Raw genomic sequence first — 21734 nt, forward strand, 5'->3', positions numbered from 1 at the left:
CAGGAAGAGCAGGTTTTCAGCATGAGGGTGAAGAATCAAGAATTTTGTGTCCAAATATTTTAGAAGTACATAAACAGTTAATTTAGAATCAAAATAAATTTGTATTTTGAAAGATGATTTGTTGCTCTTTGATTCTGCTTAAAAATGTTGTTAGTATATATAAAATATCAATTAAATATAATTGTAGCTTCTTTTATGCCTCTCAGTTGTCATTCTTATTTCAAGTAGAGCATCAGAATCAGATGGAAGGATTGTTTTGAAAATATAGAATTTGTTCCCTAAGTGAGTAGTCTGCTTAAGAATTGAGAGGAAGAAAAGTCCAACCCTGTTAGCTGCAACTTGTTTGCAGTTGTAGGTATTATTGAAGAATTGTAAATGTGAAGGAATAACATTATCATAATTTATATCTAGTGAATTAGTCATTTACTTTTGGAGGAGAATTTATTAATCCTATTGTACTAAGATCGTATTTATAAATCTACTTGAATTGTCCTGAAAGAATTAGGTTTATTTTCAAGAGGTAAATTCTCAAATATATGTCTTAATTATTGGTAGTGATGTTGAAAACAAATGAAGGTAGATGGATTTATAGTTAAGTTGGAAGAAGCTAAATGTCTCAATGATTGCGCATGTGGAGATTGAGAGGGTTATTAAGGATCTCACATATATTTCTGACTTGGGCAATTGAACAGATTTCAGCAAATCCCTATTTGCTGAAAATAGGGATTGTAGGGATAATACTAGGTTTGGGGGAAGTTGATATTTTAGTTTAGACATGTTGAATTCATGGTGTCTACAAAAGTGGAAAGAGCAAGTGGAAACGTGGTATGGGAACTTGAACAAAAGATTTGGATGTTTTAGAATTTCTCAGTATGTCTTCCAGTGGTAAGTAATTTAAATCATAGAAGTGGACAAGGTCACTTTATCTTAGGTTATTAGTAGATATTAGAAAATTCTTCTTCCCTAAGACTTTTGACTTGTTTTTCCTTTGCTTAGAAAAGGCAAGATTGTGCTTATTTGGCTCTTCTAAAAATGGATTTGGATTTCGTGATAGTGATCTGGATATTTGTATGACCTTGGAAGGCCATGAAAATGCAGAGGTAAGAATTAGTGTTTGGAAAAGGTGTAAAAATTTTTTCCCTAAAGATGAATATTTTTATTTTTGTATGTAATATTGAGAAAACACATGATGCCAGTCTTTGTATAAATGTATTATCAATAGCAGCATTTGAAATATAAAATAATTAGCAATTTAGAAGATATTCATATCTTAAGTAAATTTACCATTTCAGTCATTTGTAATATAAAAGCCATATCACTGAGAATTACAGATGTTTTATAATGAAAGTTTGGAAAAAGTCAGTGTACCATAAAGTTAAAATTTTTGCATTAGAACCAATGAGAAGCTGGTGCTTCAGTTTGCTTCTTAATATTGTTTTTGCTTACTCTGTCTTATATTATTTTCCATTAGGTAATGACTTTGTATCATTATAAATAGAAAATATAGATAGTCATCTAATTTATAACGGAGTTGTATTCTAAAAGTTAATTGTACTTTGGGGCCACTTACATTTTTTCCATGGAAGCTATGTTATAAGTGAGCTTTAGAAACTCATTTTGGGTTGGAAAGGGAACTAACATTTGTTTCATACCCAACACTTACACATATATTATCTCAATTCATTCTTATACCTATGTTCGAGATAGATATTATTTACCCCATTTTATAGATGAGAAAACTCAGGCTTTGAAAGATAAACTGAATTGCCCAAGTTCACACAGCTAGTAAGTGTTGGAGCTGGGATTTGAATCCAGGTCTGTCTGACACCAGAGTTCATGCTCTTTTGTTGTATCTCACTGCCTTTTTGTAATTTTTTGAACCCATAATGTAGATTAAATATAATACTAATAGTACTGTAGCACCTAATTACTACTTTATGAAATTGAAAGCTTTCTGAGTTCCACCTTCAGATGCCAGGAGCAGTGAAGTCTCAGCAGTGAGAGTGGGTCCTTAGGCTTTCCTTCTTTGTAGGATTTCCCCAGTAGTAGGATTGAGATTATCCAGGCTCTAGTGGAAAAAGGAATGGGTTGAGTGGGAAGAAATGTCCTATAACTTTATAGTACCAGTTAGAAAAGGAGGGATGCTTGTAGATGTCTTTTACCAGCATAGCTTTTGGTATTTATGTTTCAAAATTAGGAACTACTTGCAAGATTATTTAACCTACTTAAGTTGTGAGGCCAAGCTTCTGGCATCTACAGAGTGTCAGTATTGCCTCTGTTACATGATAAAAGAATTCAGCAGAGTAATGTACTTGTGCATTTTTGTTATAGTCCTTTCAAAAGGTGTTTATTACGTTGTCATGCCTGTAGCAAAGATAGTGTTGATACCTGGTAGATCCTTATTTCTGGGCCTAAGAAGTAGATTTTGGTGTTAACTAAGTATTGAACTTACTTGACTAGCTGTATGACTAATCTTTAACCCCTTTTAGCATCACAGTTCTACTGTATAAAATCAAGATAATCACAAATTCCTGCCCTAAAACAGTTGTTGGGAAGATTACATAAGACATGTTTGTAAAGCACTTGGCAGCAAGACAACTTCATCTATCTTGTTCTATAAAGAAACCGAAATGTTAACAAGTAATTTGTTTTTTTTTAACTCACTTTTTATCAGCTCTTGAAAAGATGCTTCCTGTCTCCATTTTGAAGAGCAAAAATTGAGGGGATAGGAAATGATTTTTATCTAGGAAAGAGTTAAGAATTATAGATATGTTTTATGTAAAATTTAATTACAGACTTCTAATCATTAAGGATTTGTATATGATGTAAAATCTGCCATTCACATGCAGAAGTTGAAGCAACGAAAAAGAATAAAATATTTTATTCCAGATGAGACATTATTAAAACTTAAAAATTCTATCATAATTTATATCTTTGCATAATAAAGAGAAAAATTACCTCCTTTGTCCAGTTTATTGTACATGAATTGGTAACTAATGATTCCCTTGAAAATACCCAAATTAAACTGCTATGGCTACTGCTTCACGCAAGGATTATTTTGTAATAACTCTTGGGATTGATGGTTATACCTTCAATTTAATACAGTTAATTTATAATACTTGTTATCATCTGTGTTTCTTGTAGTTTTATTATCATTACCATATCAACTCTGCACTCTTTTTAAAAAAGCAGTACATTTACATTTGTAAAAGTAAGAATTTCCTTGTGAAAATAGGTGCTGCTTATAGGATTATCTTTCCTTTTCTTATCAACATATTGACATAATAAATAGCTCAGAGTTTTCAAGTACTCAGTTTTGTGTCAAGCTTACTACTGAATGCTTTACGACATGTCTCATGAATCTTCCCAACAACTGTTTTAAGGCAGAAATTTATGATTATCTTGATTTTATAAAGTAAAAATGTGATGCTGAGAGGGATTAAGGATAAGCCATACAGCTAGTCAATACTTAGTTCAAAATTTTAATTCAGGTTTATCTAAATTTAGAGCCTGTGTTTTTAATATATTTCTTTGCCCTTACCAAACCCATCTTTAGTTATTGAGTCACATATTGAAAACCATATTATACTCCTATCTTTGTGCTTCTCATACTTAAATCTGCATTTGAATTACCTTTGGATTTTGTTAAAATGCAGATTATGGTTCAATAGATGGGGAGGAGCCTGTGATTCTGCATTTCTTTTATTTTCTCAGATTATGCTGATGCTATGGGTCTATAAACCACATATGCATTGAGTAGCAAGGTTATATGTAATGCATTATGGCTAGAAATTTTAAAATATTACTGTGCAATGCCTGTATGATACTAGAATTTGTACAAGACCAAATTGAATTAAACTTTATTTTTTGTTTTTTTTTTTTAGAAATTAAATTGTAAGGAAATAATTGAAAATTTGGCGAAAATTCTTAAGAGACATCCAGGTATAAAGTTCAAATCTTTGCTTTAAAACAAAAGAAAATACTTCGTAGTATTATGAAAATTATTTAACCTACTTAAGTTTTTTTTTTTTTTAATCAGGTTTAAGAAACATTTTGCCTATAACTACTGCCAAAGTGCCTATCGTAAAATTTGAACACAGACGAAGTGGATTAGAAGGCGATATCAGTTTGTATAATACATTAGTAAGTTTCTCTTTACAGGCAGGTATACTTTATTTTCCGTTTACAGGTTACTGATTATACCTATATGCTTAAAAATTTCAAGTGTGAGCACTGTAAGGAAAAAGTGTATTTATCAATTTGCTCTTGCCTTCAGATTGAAGGTAAGTTTTTATTTCACTTGTTAATAGGTATTTTAAAATTTTTGTTTATAGGGCTGGGGTTGTGGCTCAGCTGTAGAGTGCTCACCTAGTTTGTGCGAGGCCCTGGGTTCGATCCTCAGCACCACATAAAAATAAATAAATTTTAAAAAAAGTATTGTGTCCAACTACAACTAAAAAAATAAATATTTAAAAAATTTACATTTATATATATTCTGTTTGAAGTGTGTTTTATTTGTGAGTTTAAGAAATGTTTTCAAATATGGAATTATTTTTCAGGCTCAACATAACACAAGAATGCTAGCTACTTATGCAGCTATTGATCCTCGAGTACAGTACTTGGGATATACTATGAAAGTTTTTGCAAAGGTATTTATAAAGAAGTTAATGATGTACTTTGTTGTAATATTCATGATGAAGTGAAACATACTGATGTTAGACTTGTAAAAATATTGTCTCAGTTTTTATTTATCTAGATTCTCCCCCACCCCCAAGATAGGGTACACTACTGTGTTGCCCAGGATGGCTTTGAACCTTGGACTTAAGTGATCTCCTGCCTCTGCCTCCCCATTAGTGTCTGACCTTGAAAAAAATATACTCTATAATAAATATGTTGAATTTATTATACCTGTTGGGGTAGTATAGTGATCTTTTATTTTATTATAATTGCTTTTATTTTATTATAATTTATTTTTCCTGTTGGGGTAATATAGTAATGATTTTCAATCCTAGGCATGGTAGTTGGCAAACTCTATATTTAAAGCATCTCTGGGCTAGAAAATCTGGTATTTGGGTTTAATGATCAATTTTTCTGACCAAGAAAACAAAAACAAAATAATACTTTTGTTGAAACACTTGTTGTAACACTGGATTGTTTTCATTTTGCTGAATATTAAGACAGGAATCTATTTTCCTAGTTCAGTATACTTTAGTTCAGCCTACTTATGGTAGCTGTTTAGTAAAGAGTTAATTTTGTGAATGTGTTAGTGGAAGAATTTTAGTTGGAAATGACTTGGTCAGATTTTCATTTCATAAATCTCACTCTTTTCAATAAGAAAGCATATTTGTTTAGATTTTCCCATACATGTCTTTCTGGACAGAAAAGTGGGTTAGAAAAGAAATGCATGCTGGCACATACTACATATAAGACTTGATAAAGCTACTTTTCTAGAATCACCTCACAGAATAATAACTCCAGCATGATGGTTTTGTTATAGCTACATGGAGCTTTGGAAATCAAGCCAAGTGGTTCTCATCAGAGAAATCATTCCTTTAACTTTAACAGTGAGGTAATTTCTCACTCAGTAGGAGAAATTTCTGAGTAGTCTTTTAGTGTTTTTTTTTTAATGAAAAAAAATTTGAATAGCTGATGTACTCATGTGGTTCAGAATTCAAAAGGTCTAAAGGTGTTTATGTTCTAGCAGCTCGGGAGGCTGAGTCAGGAGGATCACAAGTTCCAAGTCAGCCTCAGCAACAGAGTGAGGCCTTCAGCATCTTAGCAAGATCCTGTCTCAAAATTAAAAACAAATAAATAAATAAACAAAAAGGGCTGGGGATGTGGCTCATGGGTTAAGTGCCCCTGGGTTTAATCCCCTGTCCCTCAAACCCCTAAAAACAAATTTAAAATAAAAGTATTTATAGTGGAAAGTAGAAAACGTTCCCTACTTATTTCCTAACCAACTATTGCTTATTACTGGAGGCAGCCAGTGTTAAAATTTCCTCTGTATCCTTTCAGAAATATATCATACTAGTACAAACAAATATATGAATTTCCTGTCTCCTGTTTATTCTAGGTCTAAGCACACTGAAAAGATTGTTCTACCCTTTGCTTTGATTCATAGATCTCACTTTTCTTAATAGATCTTGGAAATTACTTCATATTATAACTGTACTACAATAAAGAATTTAGTCATTTCATACTTTTTTGGGCATTTTTGCAAGATAAATTCTTAGAATGGCTAGGTCAAAAGAAATACTTTCATCAAATTGATATTGCCAAATTATTCTTCATAAAGTTTGTCCTGATTTATACTCTGATCTGTAATGTATGAAAGTGCTGGTTTCCCCCACACCCTTTATAACAGTTTGTAACTGAACTTTTGGACATTTTTTAGTTTAGTGAGTTTAAAAAACAGTGTCTCAAAGTCATCAATACTTCTGTATGGAATGAAACTCTGAAGTTTTATTTTCAATCTTTATATATATATTTTTTAGCGTTGTGACATTGGAGATGCTTCCAGGGGAAGTTTATCTTCATATGCATATATCCTTATGGTGCTGTACTTTCTGCAGCAGAGAAAGCCACCTGTTATCCCAGTTTTACAAGAGGTAGGTATTTAAGAAAACTGTAAAGGTATTTTTTTTTTGCAAACAATGGATTTATACACAGCAGAAATTACGTGATTTATTACTCAGCTCATTTCATCATGGTTGTTTTCTCCTTCAACTTAATGCTATAATTAACAATGAAGCTTTCGAAAAATTATTATGGGATCACATAAACTACTAAAAGAATATGAAATGAATAGAACCATTGAATATCTTGCAACATTTTAAAATTTCACAGTCTTAGCTTGCTGCAGATTATTATGAAGTTCTTGTAGCCATCCATAAACTCATATATATTCATATATATTCTGGTCTCTCAGATGGAAGTTCATAAATTGTTTAGGAAGTGTTTTCCTTCCTCATGCTTGACTATGAAATTTGATTTAATTCTGTGTATGCTTAAGTCAGTCTTGTGAATTTTGGTTAAGAAAAAAAAACCCAAAGAAAAATTTTCTCTAAGACATGTTAATTGCATTAAATAGTAGAATGTACATTGAGAGAACTGGATTGTACTCATATTCATTCAGAATTGATGACTCATTGAGTCACTTTCTGTAGCCAAATTATACTCGTTGAAATAGGTATAAAGGAGTTCTTAATCATCTATCTGTTCCTTCTTGGCTAATGTGGACCTGTAGGCATTAGAGAGGATCCAGTTCTAATTTCTTAGATGGATGACTATTTTGAGGTAGGAGAGAAGCATCAGAGTTGCTCGGAAAAATCACATATTTTGATTTCACATAGTTGTAGACTTATTTTTCTGATAGTCATGCAGAAAAGAAAATCACAAAATAGCAAGTCATATGATAGGTGTCAGATGGCCTTAGTAAATTTTCAAAAGTTCTTATGACTGTATGTGTTTTTAGCAGCATTTCTTTTCTTCTTTTAAACAAATAGTAAAAAGAAAATAAACATTTTAAATATTATCTTCCTGCTTTCCAAATTGGCTGCACCATTTTGCAGTCCCACCAACAATGAACAAGTGTACCCATTTCCCCGCATCCTCGCCAGCACTTGTTGTCGTTGGACTTCTTAATGGCTGCCAATCTTACTGGAGTGAGATGGTATCTTAGGGTGGTTTTGATTTGCATTTCTCTGACTGCTAGCGATGTTGAGCATTTTTTCATGTACTTGTTAATTGATTGTATGTCCTCCTCTGAGAAGTGTCTGTTCAGGTCCTTGGCCCATTTGTTGATTGGGTTATTTGTTATCTTATTATCTAATTTTTTGAGTTCTTTGTATACTCTGGATATTAGGGCTCTATCTGAAGTGTGTGGAGTAAAGATTTGTTCCCAGGATGTAGGCTCCCTGTTTATCTCTCTTATTGTTTCTTTTGTTGAGAGAAAACTTTTTAGTTTGAATAAGTCCCATTTGTTGATTCTAGTTGTTAACTCTTGCGCTATGGGTGTCCTATTGAGGAATTTGGAGCCCGACCCCACAGTATGTAGATCATAGCCGACTTTTTCTTCTATCGGACGCCGTGTCTCTGATTTAATATCTCTCGCCAGCTCTGATTTAATATCGAGCTCCTTGATCCATTTTGAGTTAACTTTTGTGCATGGAGATTTCTTGGAAAACTGGGAATGGAACCACCATTTGACCCAGCTATTCCCCTTCTCGGTCTATTCCCTAAAGACCTAACAAGAGCATGCTACAGGGACAGTGCTACATCGATGTTCATAGCAGCACAATTCACGATAGCAAGATTGTGGAACCAACCTAGAAGCCCTTCAATAGATGAATGGATTAAAAAAATGTGGCATTTATACACAATGGAGTATTACTCTGCAATAAGAAATGACAAAATCATAGAATTTGGAAGGAAATGGATGGCATTAGAGCAGATTATGCTAAGCGAAGCTAGCCAATCCTTAAAAAACAAATGCCAAATGTCTTCTTTGATATAAGGGGAGTAACCAAGGACAGGGTAGAGACGAAGAGCTTGAGAAGAAGATTAACATTAAACAGGGATGATAGGCGGGAGGGAAAGGGAGAGAGAAGGGAAATTGCATGGAATTGGAAGGTGAGCCTCAGGGTTATACACAATTACATATAAGAGGAAAGGAGGGGTAGGAGAAAAATTATATAAGTGGAAGAAACGATTTATAGTAGAGGGGGTGGAGAGAGAGAAGGGGAGGGGAGGGGAGAGGAGGGGAGGGGGGATAGCGGAGAATGGGATAGACAGCAGAATACATCAGTCACTAGAAAGGCAATTTGTAAATCAATGGAAATGTAACTGATGTGACACAGCAATCTGTATACGGGGTAAAAATGGGAGTTCATAACCCACTTGAATCAATCTGTGAAATATGGTATATTAAGAACTATGTAATGTTTTGAACAACCAACAATAAAATAAAATTAAAAAAAAGAATTATAATGCAAAAAAAAAATATATTATCTTCCTAGCAGAAAATTGCTAGCTGAGTCTCTGTTGGGTGGAGTGGTGTGTGTGTGTGTGTGTGTGTGTGTGTGTGTGTATTTAATTTCCTTATTTTTGTAGAGCAGTTTCACAGCAAAATTGAGAGGAATGTATAGGAATTTCTCATTTAGCCTCTGCCCACACAAAACATAGTTGCCCTTATTATCAACCCCACTGGAGTGGTACATTGTGACAGCTGGTGAACTGATACTGATACGTCATCCAAAGTCCATAGTTTACTTTGGGGCTCACTCTTAGTGTTGGATATGCTGTGGGTTTGGACAAATATATAATGATGCATCCATTGCTATAGCAGCTTACAGATATTATCAAGTATTTTCTCTGCCTTAAAAATTATCTGTGCACTGCCTAGTCATCCCCCCACTCCAATTCTTGGCGATCACTGATCTTATTGCCTTAATTTTGTCTTTTCTAGAATGTCATACAGTTGGAAACAGATAGTATGTAGCCTTTTCAGATTGTCTTTTTTCATTTAGTATATCAGCTTCTCATTACTATAATACTATTGAAATATCTGAGGCAATTAACTTACAGAGAGAAAAGGTTTATTTTGACTCAGGTTTCTGGAGATTCCAGTCCAAGATCAGGTGGCCCTATTCCATTGGGCCTCCAGGGACAGCAGCACATCATAGTAGGTGAAAGCGATAGAGTCAGCCACTTGTATCATGAGCTAAGAGGCAGAGACAGACTGAGAGATTGGGGCCCCACAGTTCTTTTTAAGGACCCTGTCCCAATGATCTAAGGACCTTCCATAAGACCTTACCTCCTAAAGGTTTATAGCATCTCCCAATAGCATCATCCTGGTGACTTGACTAAGCCTTTAACACATGGACTTTTGGGAATATTGTGAATATTCAAATCATATCACTCCATAATATGTATTTAAGATTCCTTCATCTCTTTTCATGGGTATATAGCTCATTTATTTTAAGTGCTGAACAACATTCCATTATAACTGTATATATCAGTTTCTTTTTGCATTCACTTACTGAAGGACATTTTAGTTGCTTCAAGGTTTGGCAATTATGAATAAAGCTTCTATAAGGTCCATATGCAGGTTTTTGTGTGCATATAGTTTTCAAGTCTTATGTGTAAATACCAAGAAGCAGGATTGTTGGTTCATAAGTATACTTAGTTTTATAAGAAACTGTGATAGTGTTTTTGCAAGTGGTTATTCCATTTTTCATTCAGCAGTGAGTTAGAATTCCTGTTGTTCCACATCCTCACTAGCATTTGTTGTCAGTGATCTAAACTTCGGTTATTCTACTAGGCATATGGTAGTATGTCATTATTGTTTGAATTTGCATTTTCCTGATGACATATGATGTTATATGCCTTTTCATATGTTTATTTGTTGTCTTTGTATCTTTGTTGAAGTGTATGTTAAAGTCTTAGGCCTATGTTTTAAAAGTTTGTTTTCTTACTGTTGAGTTTAAGAATTGTTTGTGTATATTGGATAATAGTTCTCTCTCAGCTGTGTCTTCTGCAAATATTTTCTCCCTGTCCTGTCTACTCATTCTCTGACATTGTCTTTTGCAGAGCAGAGTATTTTTACTTTTAATGAAGTCCAGCATGTGCATTATTTCTTTCTTGAATCCTACCTTTGGTGTTGTATCTAAAAAGGGACTGCTATACTCAAGCTCCTCTAGAATTTCCCCTACATTGTCTTCTTTGAGTTTAATATTTTTGTATTTTACATTGAGGACTATGGTCCATTTTGAGTGAATTTTTGTGAAGTGTGTTAAGATTGTTTCTAGATCTGTTTTGCATATGGATGTTCAGTTGTTTCAACACCATTTGTTAAAAAGACTATTTTTGCTCCGTTTTATTACCTTTGCTCCTTTGTCAAGTGTCTGTTGATTATATTTATGTAGGTCTATTTTTGAGCATTCTGTTTTGTTCCATTGATCTATTTGTCTGTTCTTTTACCAGTACCAAACTCTGGATTGCTGTAGCTTTATATTTCTTGAAGTTGAGATGTATCAGTCCTCCAGCTTTATTCATTCTTCTCCTTCAATATTGTGTTGGCTATTCTCTCGGTCTTTTGCTTCTTTTCATAAAATTTAGAGTCAGTTTGTTGATATCTATGAAATAACTTGCTGGGATTTTGATTAGAATTGACACCTTGGCAATATTGAGTCTTCCTTCCATAAACATGGAACATTTCTCCATTTATTTAATTCTTTGATTTTGTTCCTCGGTTTTATAGTTTTCCTCATGTAGATCTTGTACATATTTTGTTACTTTTATATGTAGGTGTTTAATTTTTGGGGTGCAAAGTATTGCATTTTCTATTTTGAAATTTCACTTTGTTTCTAGCTTTTAATTTCTTGTATATAGGAAAGTAAGAAAGCAACTGAGTTTTGTTAACCAGTGTCTTAGAACCTTGCTTTAATTACTTATTAGTTCTGGAGTTATTTTGTTGATTCAGATTTATTACATAAATATGTAACAGATGTGATTCTGCAGTCTGTATTTGGGGTGAAAATGGGAGTTCAAAACACAATTTGAGTCAAATGTATGAAAGATGATATATCATGAGCTATGTAATGCTTTAAATTATCAATAAAAAAATACAAAAAAAAGATTTATTACATAAATGATCATGTCATGTGAATAAAGAAAGCTTTATTTCTTCCTTCCCAATATATATTCTGTTTACTTCCTTTTCTTTTTTTATTGCATTATCTAGGACTTTCAGTATTGGCTTTATTTAGGACTTTTCATATATTGAAAAGGAGTAGGTGAGAGGTTACATCCTTGCCTTGTCCCTGATTTTAGTTGGCAAACTTACAGTTTCTCATCAAGTATGATGTTAGCAATAATTTTTTGTAGACTTTTTTTTCTTTTAGTTTCTTTCTTTTCTTTTTTCTAAATCACACTGAGGAAATTCCCCTCTATTTTAGTTGGCTTTTCCACTGCTGTTGACAAAAGACCTGACAAGAACAATTAGAAGAGGAAAAGTTTTATTTTGGGTCTCACGGTTTCAGAGGTCTGAGACCAGAGATGGCTGATTGTATTCCTCAGGGTTTGAGGTAAAGCAGGACGTCATGGCAGAAGAGAATATTGGAGGAAAGCAGCTCAGAACATGCCCAACAGGAAGCAGAGAGCCTTCTATCATCATGGGCAAAATATATTCCCCAAAGGCATACCCTCCCCCTCCATCCACACCCTACCTGCCTCCAGTTACCACCCATTTAATCCTTTTTTTTTTTTTTTTTTTTTAAATAGAAAGACTTGGCTCTTTCATAGTTTTTTTAAAGAGAGAGTGATAGAGGGAGAGAGAGAGACAGAGAGAATTTTTCAATATTTATTTTTTAGTTATCAGCGGACACAACATCGTTGTTTGTATGTGGTGCTGAGGATCGAACCCGGGCTGCACGCATGCCAGACGATCGCGCCACCGCTTGAGCCACATCCCCAGCCCCCATTTAATCCTTAACTGGGATTAATTCACTAATTAGTTAAGATGCTCATAACCCAATCGGTTCACCTCTAAACTTTCTTGCATTGTTTCACACATGAGCTTTTGGGAGATACCTCACACCTAAATCATGATTCTCTATTTCTAGTTTATTGAGGGTTTTGAAATAATATCTTTATTATTTTGTTTTAAAGATGGATTCTACTATGTTCCCCAGACTGGTTTTGAACTAAACCTTCTTCTCAAGTGATCCTCCCACCTTGGCTTTCCACATAGCTGAGACTATTAAGAATGTGTTACTGAGGCTGGGGATGTGAAGTGGTAGCACACTCGCTTGGCATGCGTGCGGCCCGGGTTCGATCTTCAGCAACACATACAAAAACAAAGATGTTGTGTCTGCCGAAAAACTAAAAAATAAATATTAAAAATTCTCTCTCTCTCAAAAAAAAAAAAAAAAAAGAATGTGTTACTTTACTGGCTTTATTTTTTAATTGTGAATGGTGTTGGATTTTTATCTGATGCCTTTTCGGCATCTATTGATACGATCATGTGATTTTTCTTCTTTGAACTGTTAATCTGAGGGGTTTTATTAATTGATTTTTGAATGTTGAACTAGCCTTGTATACCTTTGATAAATCTCACTTGGTCTTGGTGTATAGCTTTCTTTATATATTGTTGGATTCAATTTGTTAGTTTTTTTTTTTAAGTTGTCACTGGACATTTATATATTTACACTTATATGTGGTGCTGGAAATCGAACATAGCGCTTCACACATGCTAGGCAAGCACTCTCTCACGGAGCCACAACCCCAGCCCTCAATTTGGTAGTGTTTTGTTGAGAATTTTGCATTTTTGTTCATGAAGGATATTGGTCTGTAGTTTTCTTTTCTTATAATGTCTTGCTGTGGTATTGGTATTAGGTAATGCTGGCCTCATGGAATAGCTTAGGAAAATTTCCTTCTGCCTTTGTCCTCTGACTGGGATTGTAGAGAATTGTTATAATTGTAGAAAGTTCGTTTATAGTTTAAGAGCTAAACTGTATAGACTAACGATATATGGGTTTTTTCTTCTGACCTCTTTTGGGTAGTCATATGGGTTCCTATTGCCCCTTGCTCTGGCATCATGTAAGTATTGGTCATTGGCCTGGATCATTTTCTAAGGGTAAGAACATGTTTAATGAAGTTAATTATCTCTGACTCCATTTGTACTTGAATTTAACTTAAGTGATTGGATATTACTAATGCTTAAAGTTGTTTTTGATAATTAATAATGCAAAGTTGTTTAGCTCAAAAGGAGCTTTTCTAAGCAGAAAATTTTTGTTATTCTAGAAAATCAATAAGTAAAAGCAAATTTTCTCATGAAAATTAATACTAAAAGATATTTGAGAGTGGTGTTCTCATATAATTGTATGAAATTTTATGTTTTCTTAAATTGTAATAACTGAAAAATAATAATTTAATGAATGAATCTTGATGACATGTGCTAAGTGAGATAAGCTAGTCAGAATAAGATAATATTTTTTATTTCACTTAATGAGCTATCCAGAGTAATCAAATTCATAGAGACAGAAAGTAGAATGGTGGTTGCCAAGGGCTAGGAGCAGGAGGACTGGGAAATTATAGTTCAATAGCTAAAGAGTTTTAGTTTTACAGATAAAATGAATCTTATAAATGAATGATGGACGGGCTGGGGATGTGGCTCAAGCGGTAGCGCGTTCGCCTGGCATGCGTGCGGCCCGGGTTCGATCCTCAGCACCACATACAAACAAAGATGTTGTGTCCGCCGAAAACTAAAAAATAAATATTAAAAAAAAATAATAAAAAATAAATGAATGATGGTAGGAGTAGCATAGCAGTGAATGTGCTTAGTATCAGTGATAGCAAATTCTACATTATCTGTTTTTTACAACAATTTAAACAATTGCAATTTAAATATAGCTATAGATATTAAAATATTACAATAAAATAAGAAAGTAAATATGAAATTGTTATTATACTTATATGATGGTCTTAGGTGAATTTTAAAAGGAAGACTGCCGCTGGTTGGATAGGGATGACTGATATTGAGTGAGAGTGAGCAAGTGACAGAGAACAGCATTACTGCTTCTGAAGATTGAAAATGAAACAGTATAGAGTTAGGCATGGTGAAATATGAGAGTTCAAAAGAAGAGGCAAAATGTGTGATTTGTGAAACACTTTCCAAGGTCCATGGGTCCACTCAAATGTGTCACTAGCAAACATTATTGGGTTTAAATCTTACCTTTGCTACTCAAAAGTAAGAATTATCTTTAAAAGAACAGAGTAACTTTTATTATTTCAACATCTGGAAAATAAACTCATTTTATAATTACAGAATAATTTATAATAGCATTTGAATCTTTAAGGTTAAATATTACACTGCAGTTTCTTAAAACCTTCACTTTTCTTTTTGAGGGCAAGACCCCATGTGTTTTGTTTTAGGTATTCATATCAGTGATTGTCAGGCTCTCACTTTTTTGTTTTATCAAATGTCATGATTTATACTAAATAATTTTTGGCAGTTGTGTTTGTTCTCTATAAATATAAAAAGCAAGTTACTAGCTTAAGTCCATGGAAACTTGATCTTTATGTAACATACAGAGTGAATATATTCAGTAAACAAACATATTCTGTATATGAGAAGCTTTGTTTTAGGAGTGATTTGAATTCCAGGGATAAGCTATACTCCTTGGCCACCAAGAGCTTAAACCTGAGAAAGAAATTGAAGGGGCCAGATATGTAGTTAATTTTATAAATCATGTCATCAGAAATGAAAAGGGCTGTGAGATCTACCTTATCTAGTGGTTTTTAACTGTCTTCTGTTTGTTTTTTTTTGTTTGTTTGTTTTAGTTTTTTTTTTTTTTAGTTGTTGATGGACCTTTATTTTATTTATTTATATGTGGTGCTGAGAATCGAACCCAGTGCCTCACAAATGCTAGGCAAGTGCTCTACCACTGAGCCACGACCCCAGCCCTGTCTTCTGGTTTAACTGTGTTTTGGAACCCATAATTGTGTTGTCGGGGAGTGAGGAATGGAATAAAGTAAAGTTGTAGTGTGGTTTCTTCATTCAGCATTCTCTTAAACACCTCTGCTTTTATTTATATGACCTTTTAAGCTCCCTAAAAGGTTCCATTTTTGAAAATGGTTATACAGTGTAAAAAATAAAATAAAAATTTTAAATGACAGACCTAATAAGTGTAATCTCTTGTTTTCACTGAGAAAACCAAGCACTTACTAGGATGATTCTTTTGATCAGAATCACCATTTTGCAGGCCTGAGACTTGAAAAGAGGTCTGCTGACTCTGAACCTACTATTTATTTATTTATTTAGGTAGGTTCTGGGGATCAAACCCAGAGCCTTGTGCATGCAAGGCTAACACTCTACCAACTGAGTTATATCCCCAGCCCTGAACCTATTATTATTTTTTAGTTTATTGAATCTTTCTTTAAACCTCTTTTAGGAGGAACAAAAGTCTTCAAATGACTTCTAGAGGTTAGTTGTATCTATAAAATCATCTTATTGGATAATTTTTGTTCATATAAGTTAGCATTTTGTTTTCCCCTCCTGGTTTGCAAGGGCATTGAATTATTATTTATAATGAGTAATAGGGATGTATAATCTTTTCAAAGCTGTCATGGAAAGCTACTTAATTTTCCATTGAACAAAACCAGCGTCCAAGTGCTTTTTAGATAACTGATTAAAGAATTAGGCTCTAGGTTGGGGTTGTAGCTCAGTGTTAGAGCGTTTGCTCACATATGTGAGGCCCTGAATTTGATCCTCAGCACCATAAAAAAATAAGTAAATCAATAAAAATAAAGATATTGTGTGTCCATCTACAATTAAAAAAAAAAGAATCCAGGTCCTAAAACTATTCTTTTGATTTCCTTTTGGGTGTGTAATCAATCAGTATTATCTATTTTATATTTCTGTATTTATCAATCCTTTATTGAAACTTCATTTTTTTTTCCTGTGGTTTGGATGTGTTTTGATAGGCCAAATAAAGACCATCAAATAGGGGGCTGGGGATGTGGCTCAGGCGGTGGCGCGCTCGCCTCGCATGCGTGCGGCCCAGGTTCGATCCTCAGCACCACATACCAACAAAGATGTTGTGTCCGCCGAGAACTAAAAAAATAAATATTAAAAATTCTCTCTCTCTCTCTCTCTCTCTCTCCCCTCTCTCACTCTCTCTTTAAAAAAAACGACCATCAAATAACATTAAATGTGTCATTTGTAGAGTATGATACTCTTACAGTGTCCTTTCTCAGCTTTGGTTTTTATAGATACATTTAACTAATTGCTTAGTATGAAATTATACCATCCTGGCTTTGTTACCTTTGAAGGATATTTCAGTATGTCTTCCTTAGGTAAATTCTAAAATGGTGTAATGGTTTGTAGGCCTTTTGGTTGCAGAACTTGAAATCTAATAATAAAATTAATTTTTTTATGTAGATCTTTGATGGAAAACAGATTCCACAGAGAATGGTTGATGGATGGAATGCTTTTTTCTTCGATAAAACAGAAGAACTGGTAATTTTTTCATAGTCCATGTTATAAAATGCTAATAGATATACATGTTAGGATTTGCATAATTTATTTTAATAATATTACTTGGATTTGCTGTTCATATCTTGGCTAATATAGATATTTCTCTTATCCCCTCCTCTTACCATCCTCTCCTTCTCCTTATCTGTAGAAAAAGCGTTTACCTTCACTTGGGAAGAACACAGAATCATTAGGAGAGCTTTGGTTGGGGCTTCTTCGCTTTTATACTGAAGAGTTTGATTTTAAGGAATATGTAATTAGCATTCGGCAGAAAAAGCTATTGACAACTTTTGAAAAGCAGTGGACATCTAAATGCATTGCGATTGAAGGTGATAATTTATGTTGATTTTAATTCAATAACAAAGCAGAAATTTGGCCAAGGAAATTGAGGAGAAAACTGAACCACATTAAGATTTGAAAGATTCTTCCTCTTAATGTTTATCAGTTTCATCCCTTAATGTATAATTTTAAAAGCATAATTTGCTGACTTGGACAGTCTAAAAATATGTAATATTAGACTGTAGTTCTTGCCAAGTCTATTTTATGTTACGATGAATATAATTCATTAATTAAAAATATTTTTTTTTTTAGATCCTTTTGACTTGAATCATAATCTTGGTGCTGGAGTTTCTAGAAAAAGTAAGTTTGAAATGTGTGGATTACCTGCTCTTAAAGCCCTGACATGTTAATGTCTGTATCTTTATTATTTTATTCTTTTTTCAATAGTGACCAATTTCATCATGAAGGCATTTATTAATGGAAGGAAACTTTTTGGTACCCCCTTTTATCCACTCATTGGCAGAGAAGCTGTAAGTTATGTTATTTGAATTTTGAATCTTTTCCTTTTTGTTACAGAATTTTGTTTTCTAGTATAAGAATCCTGATCCTCTTTCCAGGTTGGTGTTATAAATAGGGAAAAAGATGGCCATAGCCCACTACTTTTTTTTCTTGTAATAGTCCATGATGAAATACATATTTATTAAATTTTGTTTATTTGTTTAATCTACTTGTTAAATTCTGTCACCTCAGCAAGTAAGCTCCATGAGGACAAGATCTAATTGTAGTGTCAGGCACATTGTACGTACCTAATAATCATTTGTTGAGTGAATGAGAAAGAGATAATTGAATATTGAATTTGAGGTTTGGCTCACTAACCCTAACCCTCTACCATCTATAGAAATCATCTTGATGAAAATATCATCATGATGAAATCATAGAAATATTTTATTATTTGCCATGACATCTGCTCTAATTTTTATGTAGCTTCAGTATACTGAATTAGATGTTATGGAACCAAGAGATTTCCTTTTTCCTTAACTGGGTATATTGTGTTGCACATTCCTCCTGATTTCATTTTTTTTTTAACTTTTTATTGGTTAGGAGACTATAGGACATCTCAGTTTCAGTACAAGAGATGGGTAAGAAAAGAAATCTGAAGGGAGAGAGAAAAATCATGTGTTTTCTATTCCTTAAGGAATATTCTTGAACTTGTGACCAGTGTTGGAACTGAACTTCTTTTATAGAGGTGGAGTAAGAAAAGCAGAGAGATGTCTGGATCTTTTTTCCCCCTTGGAGCACTAGTTCTCAGATACTTTTGATTGTCCAGTCTCTTAGTGGGTGACAATAATTATAATGGAGAGAAGTAAAAGAACAGGAAAATTTAAAATAATATAAAAGCATGCAAGAACAAAAATAACTTTTTAAAAAGTACCAATTTTACTAACATTAATTGATATAGCAATAAATGAACATTTGACATTTTATTTGAAATTGTAGGAATTCCAACTATTCATATGTACGTATTTATTTATTTATTTACTTTTAAAAACATTTATTTTTTAGTTGTAGGTGGACATAATACCTTTATTTTATTTTTATGTGGTGCTGAGGATTGAACCCAGTGCTTCATGCATGCTAGGCAAGCGCTCTTTCCTCTGAGCCATAACCACAGCCCATGTGTATATATTTAGCAGGAATCTAGCAGTGTTGTATGCAGTGAGACTTTTTAGCAGAATACTAAATTAGGGACCTCAGTAAACTTAAAGTGTGCCATCTTCATGTGCTAAAACTCAATATGTAGTGTTCAATTGTATATTGATACCAAAGTCTTTGTTTGTTTTTTTTTTTTTAATAATTTTTGTTTTAAGAGCCAAACATCAGTTTGGAGCCTAGCAGAAGGGGCCATTGAGTCTACTAACCAGTTTTTTATTTACTTTATTCCATTTTAGCAGTCAGTATATAGTTTTCCATAGCTTGGATATGCTAGTTTTTTTAACTGTTTTCCTTTGATGGACAGGTAGGTTGTCTTCATTATATCAGTGTTATGACTTATATTGTAGAAAAATGTTCTTGTAAGCTGTCTTTCATGTTTATACTTCATACCTATTTCACTGCTAGGTACTAAGATTTAACAACGTAAGAATAGTTGTGTGCAGACTAATATTATAAAATATATTTCCCATTCTTTCACCTTTCATATTCACTCAGATATTCCCACTTTATTCTTCACATCATTAGATTCTCAAATATATAGTATTGATCTACTTATCTATCAGTTGTCTTCTATCTTTATTTTCCTCTTTCATTTGACTTAGATTCTCTATTTTCTGGCACATACTTTAGTGCTATCTTCTTTTGCATCCTTATGTGTTCAGTCTTACATGAGTTCACCTGGCCACCATCTGCCTATAATTGGGAAGCTAACAGAAACAAAAAAAGTGTTAATTGAAAAAAATCATAAAGTTAGGAAATTTTTTAGTTGTAGATGGACACAATACCTTTATTTATTTATCTATCTGTATGAGGAAATTTTAAGTAAACACATAGTACAATCCTAAATTAATATTTACCAGCCCCAACTTTCATTTGTTTAGTTATATTTTGCTATCCCATTTTGTAAGCATTATCGCAAAATTTGTTTTACTAAGAATTCAGCTACCCTTGCAATTTGCCCCACCTTTGACCTCTGCCTTCTCATTCTTAGCAGATGATTTTTCTGAGATAATAGATAGTATCAAACTTGAACTTTCTATTACCAGATCTTTAAATATGACTGCATCTGTAGATCTCTCCTCCATTGAAGAGTATTCCTTCTATGTACATTCTAGATCCTTTCTTTATTTTCTCTACCCTAAATCTTCATCCTCTTCATCTGTCAAAAACATTTTCAAAAGTCGGGCATGGTGATGCATGCCTGTAATTTCAGTGACTTGGGAGGCTGAGATAGGAGGATTGCAAGTTTGAGATCAGCCTCAGCAACTTTAGCAAGGTCCTGAGCAAGACCTTGTCTCAAAGTAAAAAGGACTGGGGATGTGCCTCAGTGGTTAAGTACTTTTGGGTTCAGTCCCTCATTCGTGCCCCTTCAAAATCATTTTCAAAATGAAATACATAAAATGTAACTAAAATATCTACATTTACAGATGAACATTTGCCATTAATTTTAATGATAGGGAACACTAACATTGAACCCCAATTAAGTGAATGAACTGTTGTCTCCCCCCAAAAGAAATTTCATTCTTTTTATTAGTAAACTTATATTACAAAGATTATAATTAATTTTTACTATTGGCATATTTGCTTCAATAAAAATTATTTCATAATAATTTCAAGGTTCATCCATATCATAGTGTATATCAGGATTTCATTTTCCTTTTTATGGCTGAATACTATTCCATTGTATAGCTATATCATATTTTATTTACCTATCAGCAATTTTTGGACCTTTGAGTCACTTCTACTTTTTGGCTATTAAGAGTAATTCTAGGGCTGGGGTTGTGGTTCTGTGGTAGAGTATTTGCTTAACATGTGTGAAGCCCTGGGTTCGATCCTCAGCAGTACATTAAGATAAATAAATAAAGGTATTGTGTCCATCTACAACTAAAAAATATTTTAAAATAAAGAGTAATGCTATTGTGAATATTTGTGCATCAATTTGTGTTAATTTGTTTTCATTTCCTATATATAACTACCACTTGAATTGCTGCATCATTTAGATACATTATAAGTATTTGAAGAACTGCTGAAGTGACTATACTATTTTACATCCCACCAGAAAATATGTGTGGGTTCTAGTTTTCAATACCTTCACCACTGTTATACTATTATTTACAAAAAACATAGTCATTCTATTAGATGTATCACTTTTTCCCTGACTGCAGATAGATTTGTTGACTGCTAAATGGACATGTTTTCTTGCCTTCCAGAAGTATGAATACTGTTAGGACCAGCTAGAATTTGTGACAGTACAAAACTGAGCACTGAGAAGGATAATAAGCAAGGTGGTGAGGTAAAGCAAAAATGAACCTGGTTCTAAGACTTGGGAAAATTAGCTGGGCATGATGACACATGCCTATAATCCCAGCGACTTAGAAAGCTGAGGGAGATGGATCGCAAGTTTGAGGCCAGCCTCAGCAACTCAGTGAAACCTTTTCTCACAGTAAAAAAATAAGACAGATAAAAAAAGACTGGGGATATAGTTCAGTAGTAATGCACCCCTGGGTTCAATACCTAGTAACCCCCTGCCAAAAAAAAAGGAAAATTATTTACTTCTTAGTTCCCTACTTTCTGTTTTAGGGTTTACTTTATATAATAGATATTATGTGTTCTTTTAATAGTTGTTTACAAATCCAATTATATTTGAAATAAACTAGAGAATTGCCTTATTTACATAAGAGAATATGTACAGAGAATTTTGTACAGA

General features: G+C 33.4%; 1 protein-coding gene across 7 annotated transcripts in view; it reads left to right on the forward strand.

The window, feature by feature from the left end:
* TUT4 (terminal uridylyl transferase 4) overlaps positions 1–21734 on the forward strand; it is a 126888-nt gene that overhangs the window by 84303 nt on the left and 20851 nt on the right. For all 7 annotated transcript variants that reach the window (XM_081307134.1, XM_081307135.1, XM_081307136.1 and 4 more), the window contains 9 exons: positions 997–1100; positions 3885–3942; positions 4040–4143; positions 4560–4649; positions 6495–6608; positions 16943–17020; positions 17187–17364; positions 17627–17674; positions 17762–17844. In XM_081307134.1, coding sequence (XP_081163260.1) covers positions 997–1100; positions 3885–3942; positions 4040–4143; positions 4560–4649; positions 6495–6608; positions 16943–17020; positions 17187–17364; positions 17627–17674; positions 17762–17844 — 857 coding nt within the window. The remainder of the gene's footprint in view (positions 1–996; positions 1101–3884; positions 3943–4039; positions 4144–4559; positions 4650–6494; positions 6609–16942; positions 17021–17186; positions 17365–17626; positions 17675–17761; positions 17845–21734) is intronic.

This window comes from Spermophilus citellus (genome assembly GCF_964194105.1).
Source record: "Spermophilus citellus genome assembly, chromosome: 9".
NCBI lineage: Eukaryota > Metazoa > Chordata > Mammalia > Rodentia > Sciuridae > Spermophilus > Spermophilus citellus.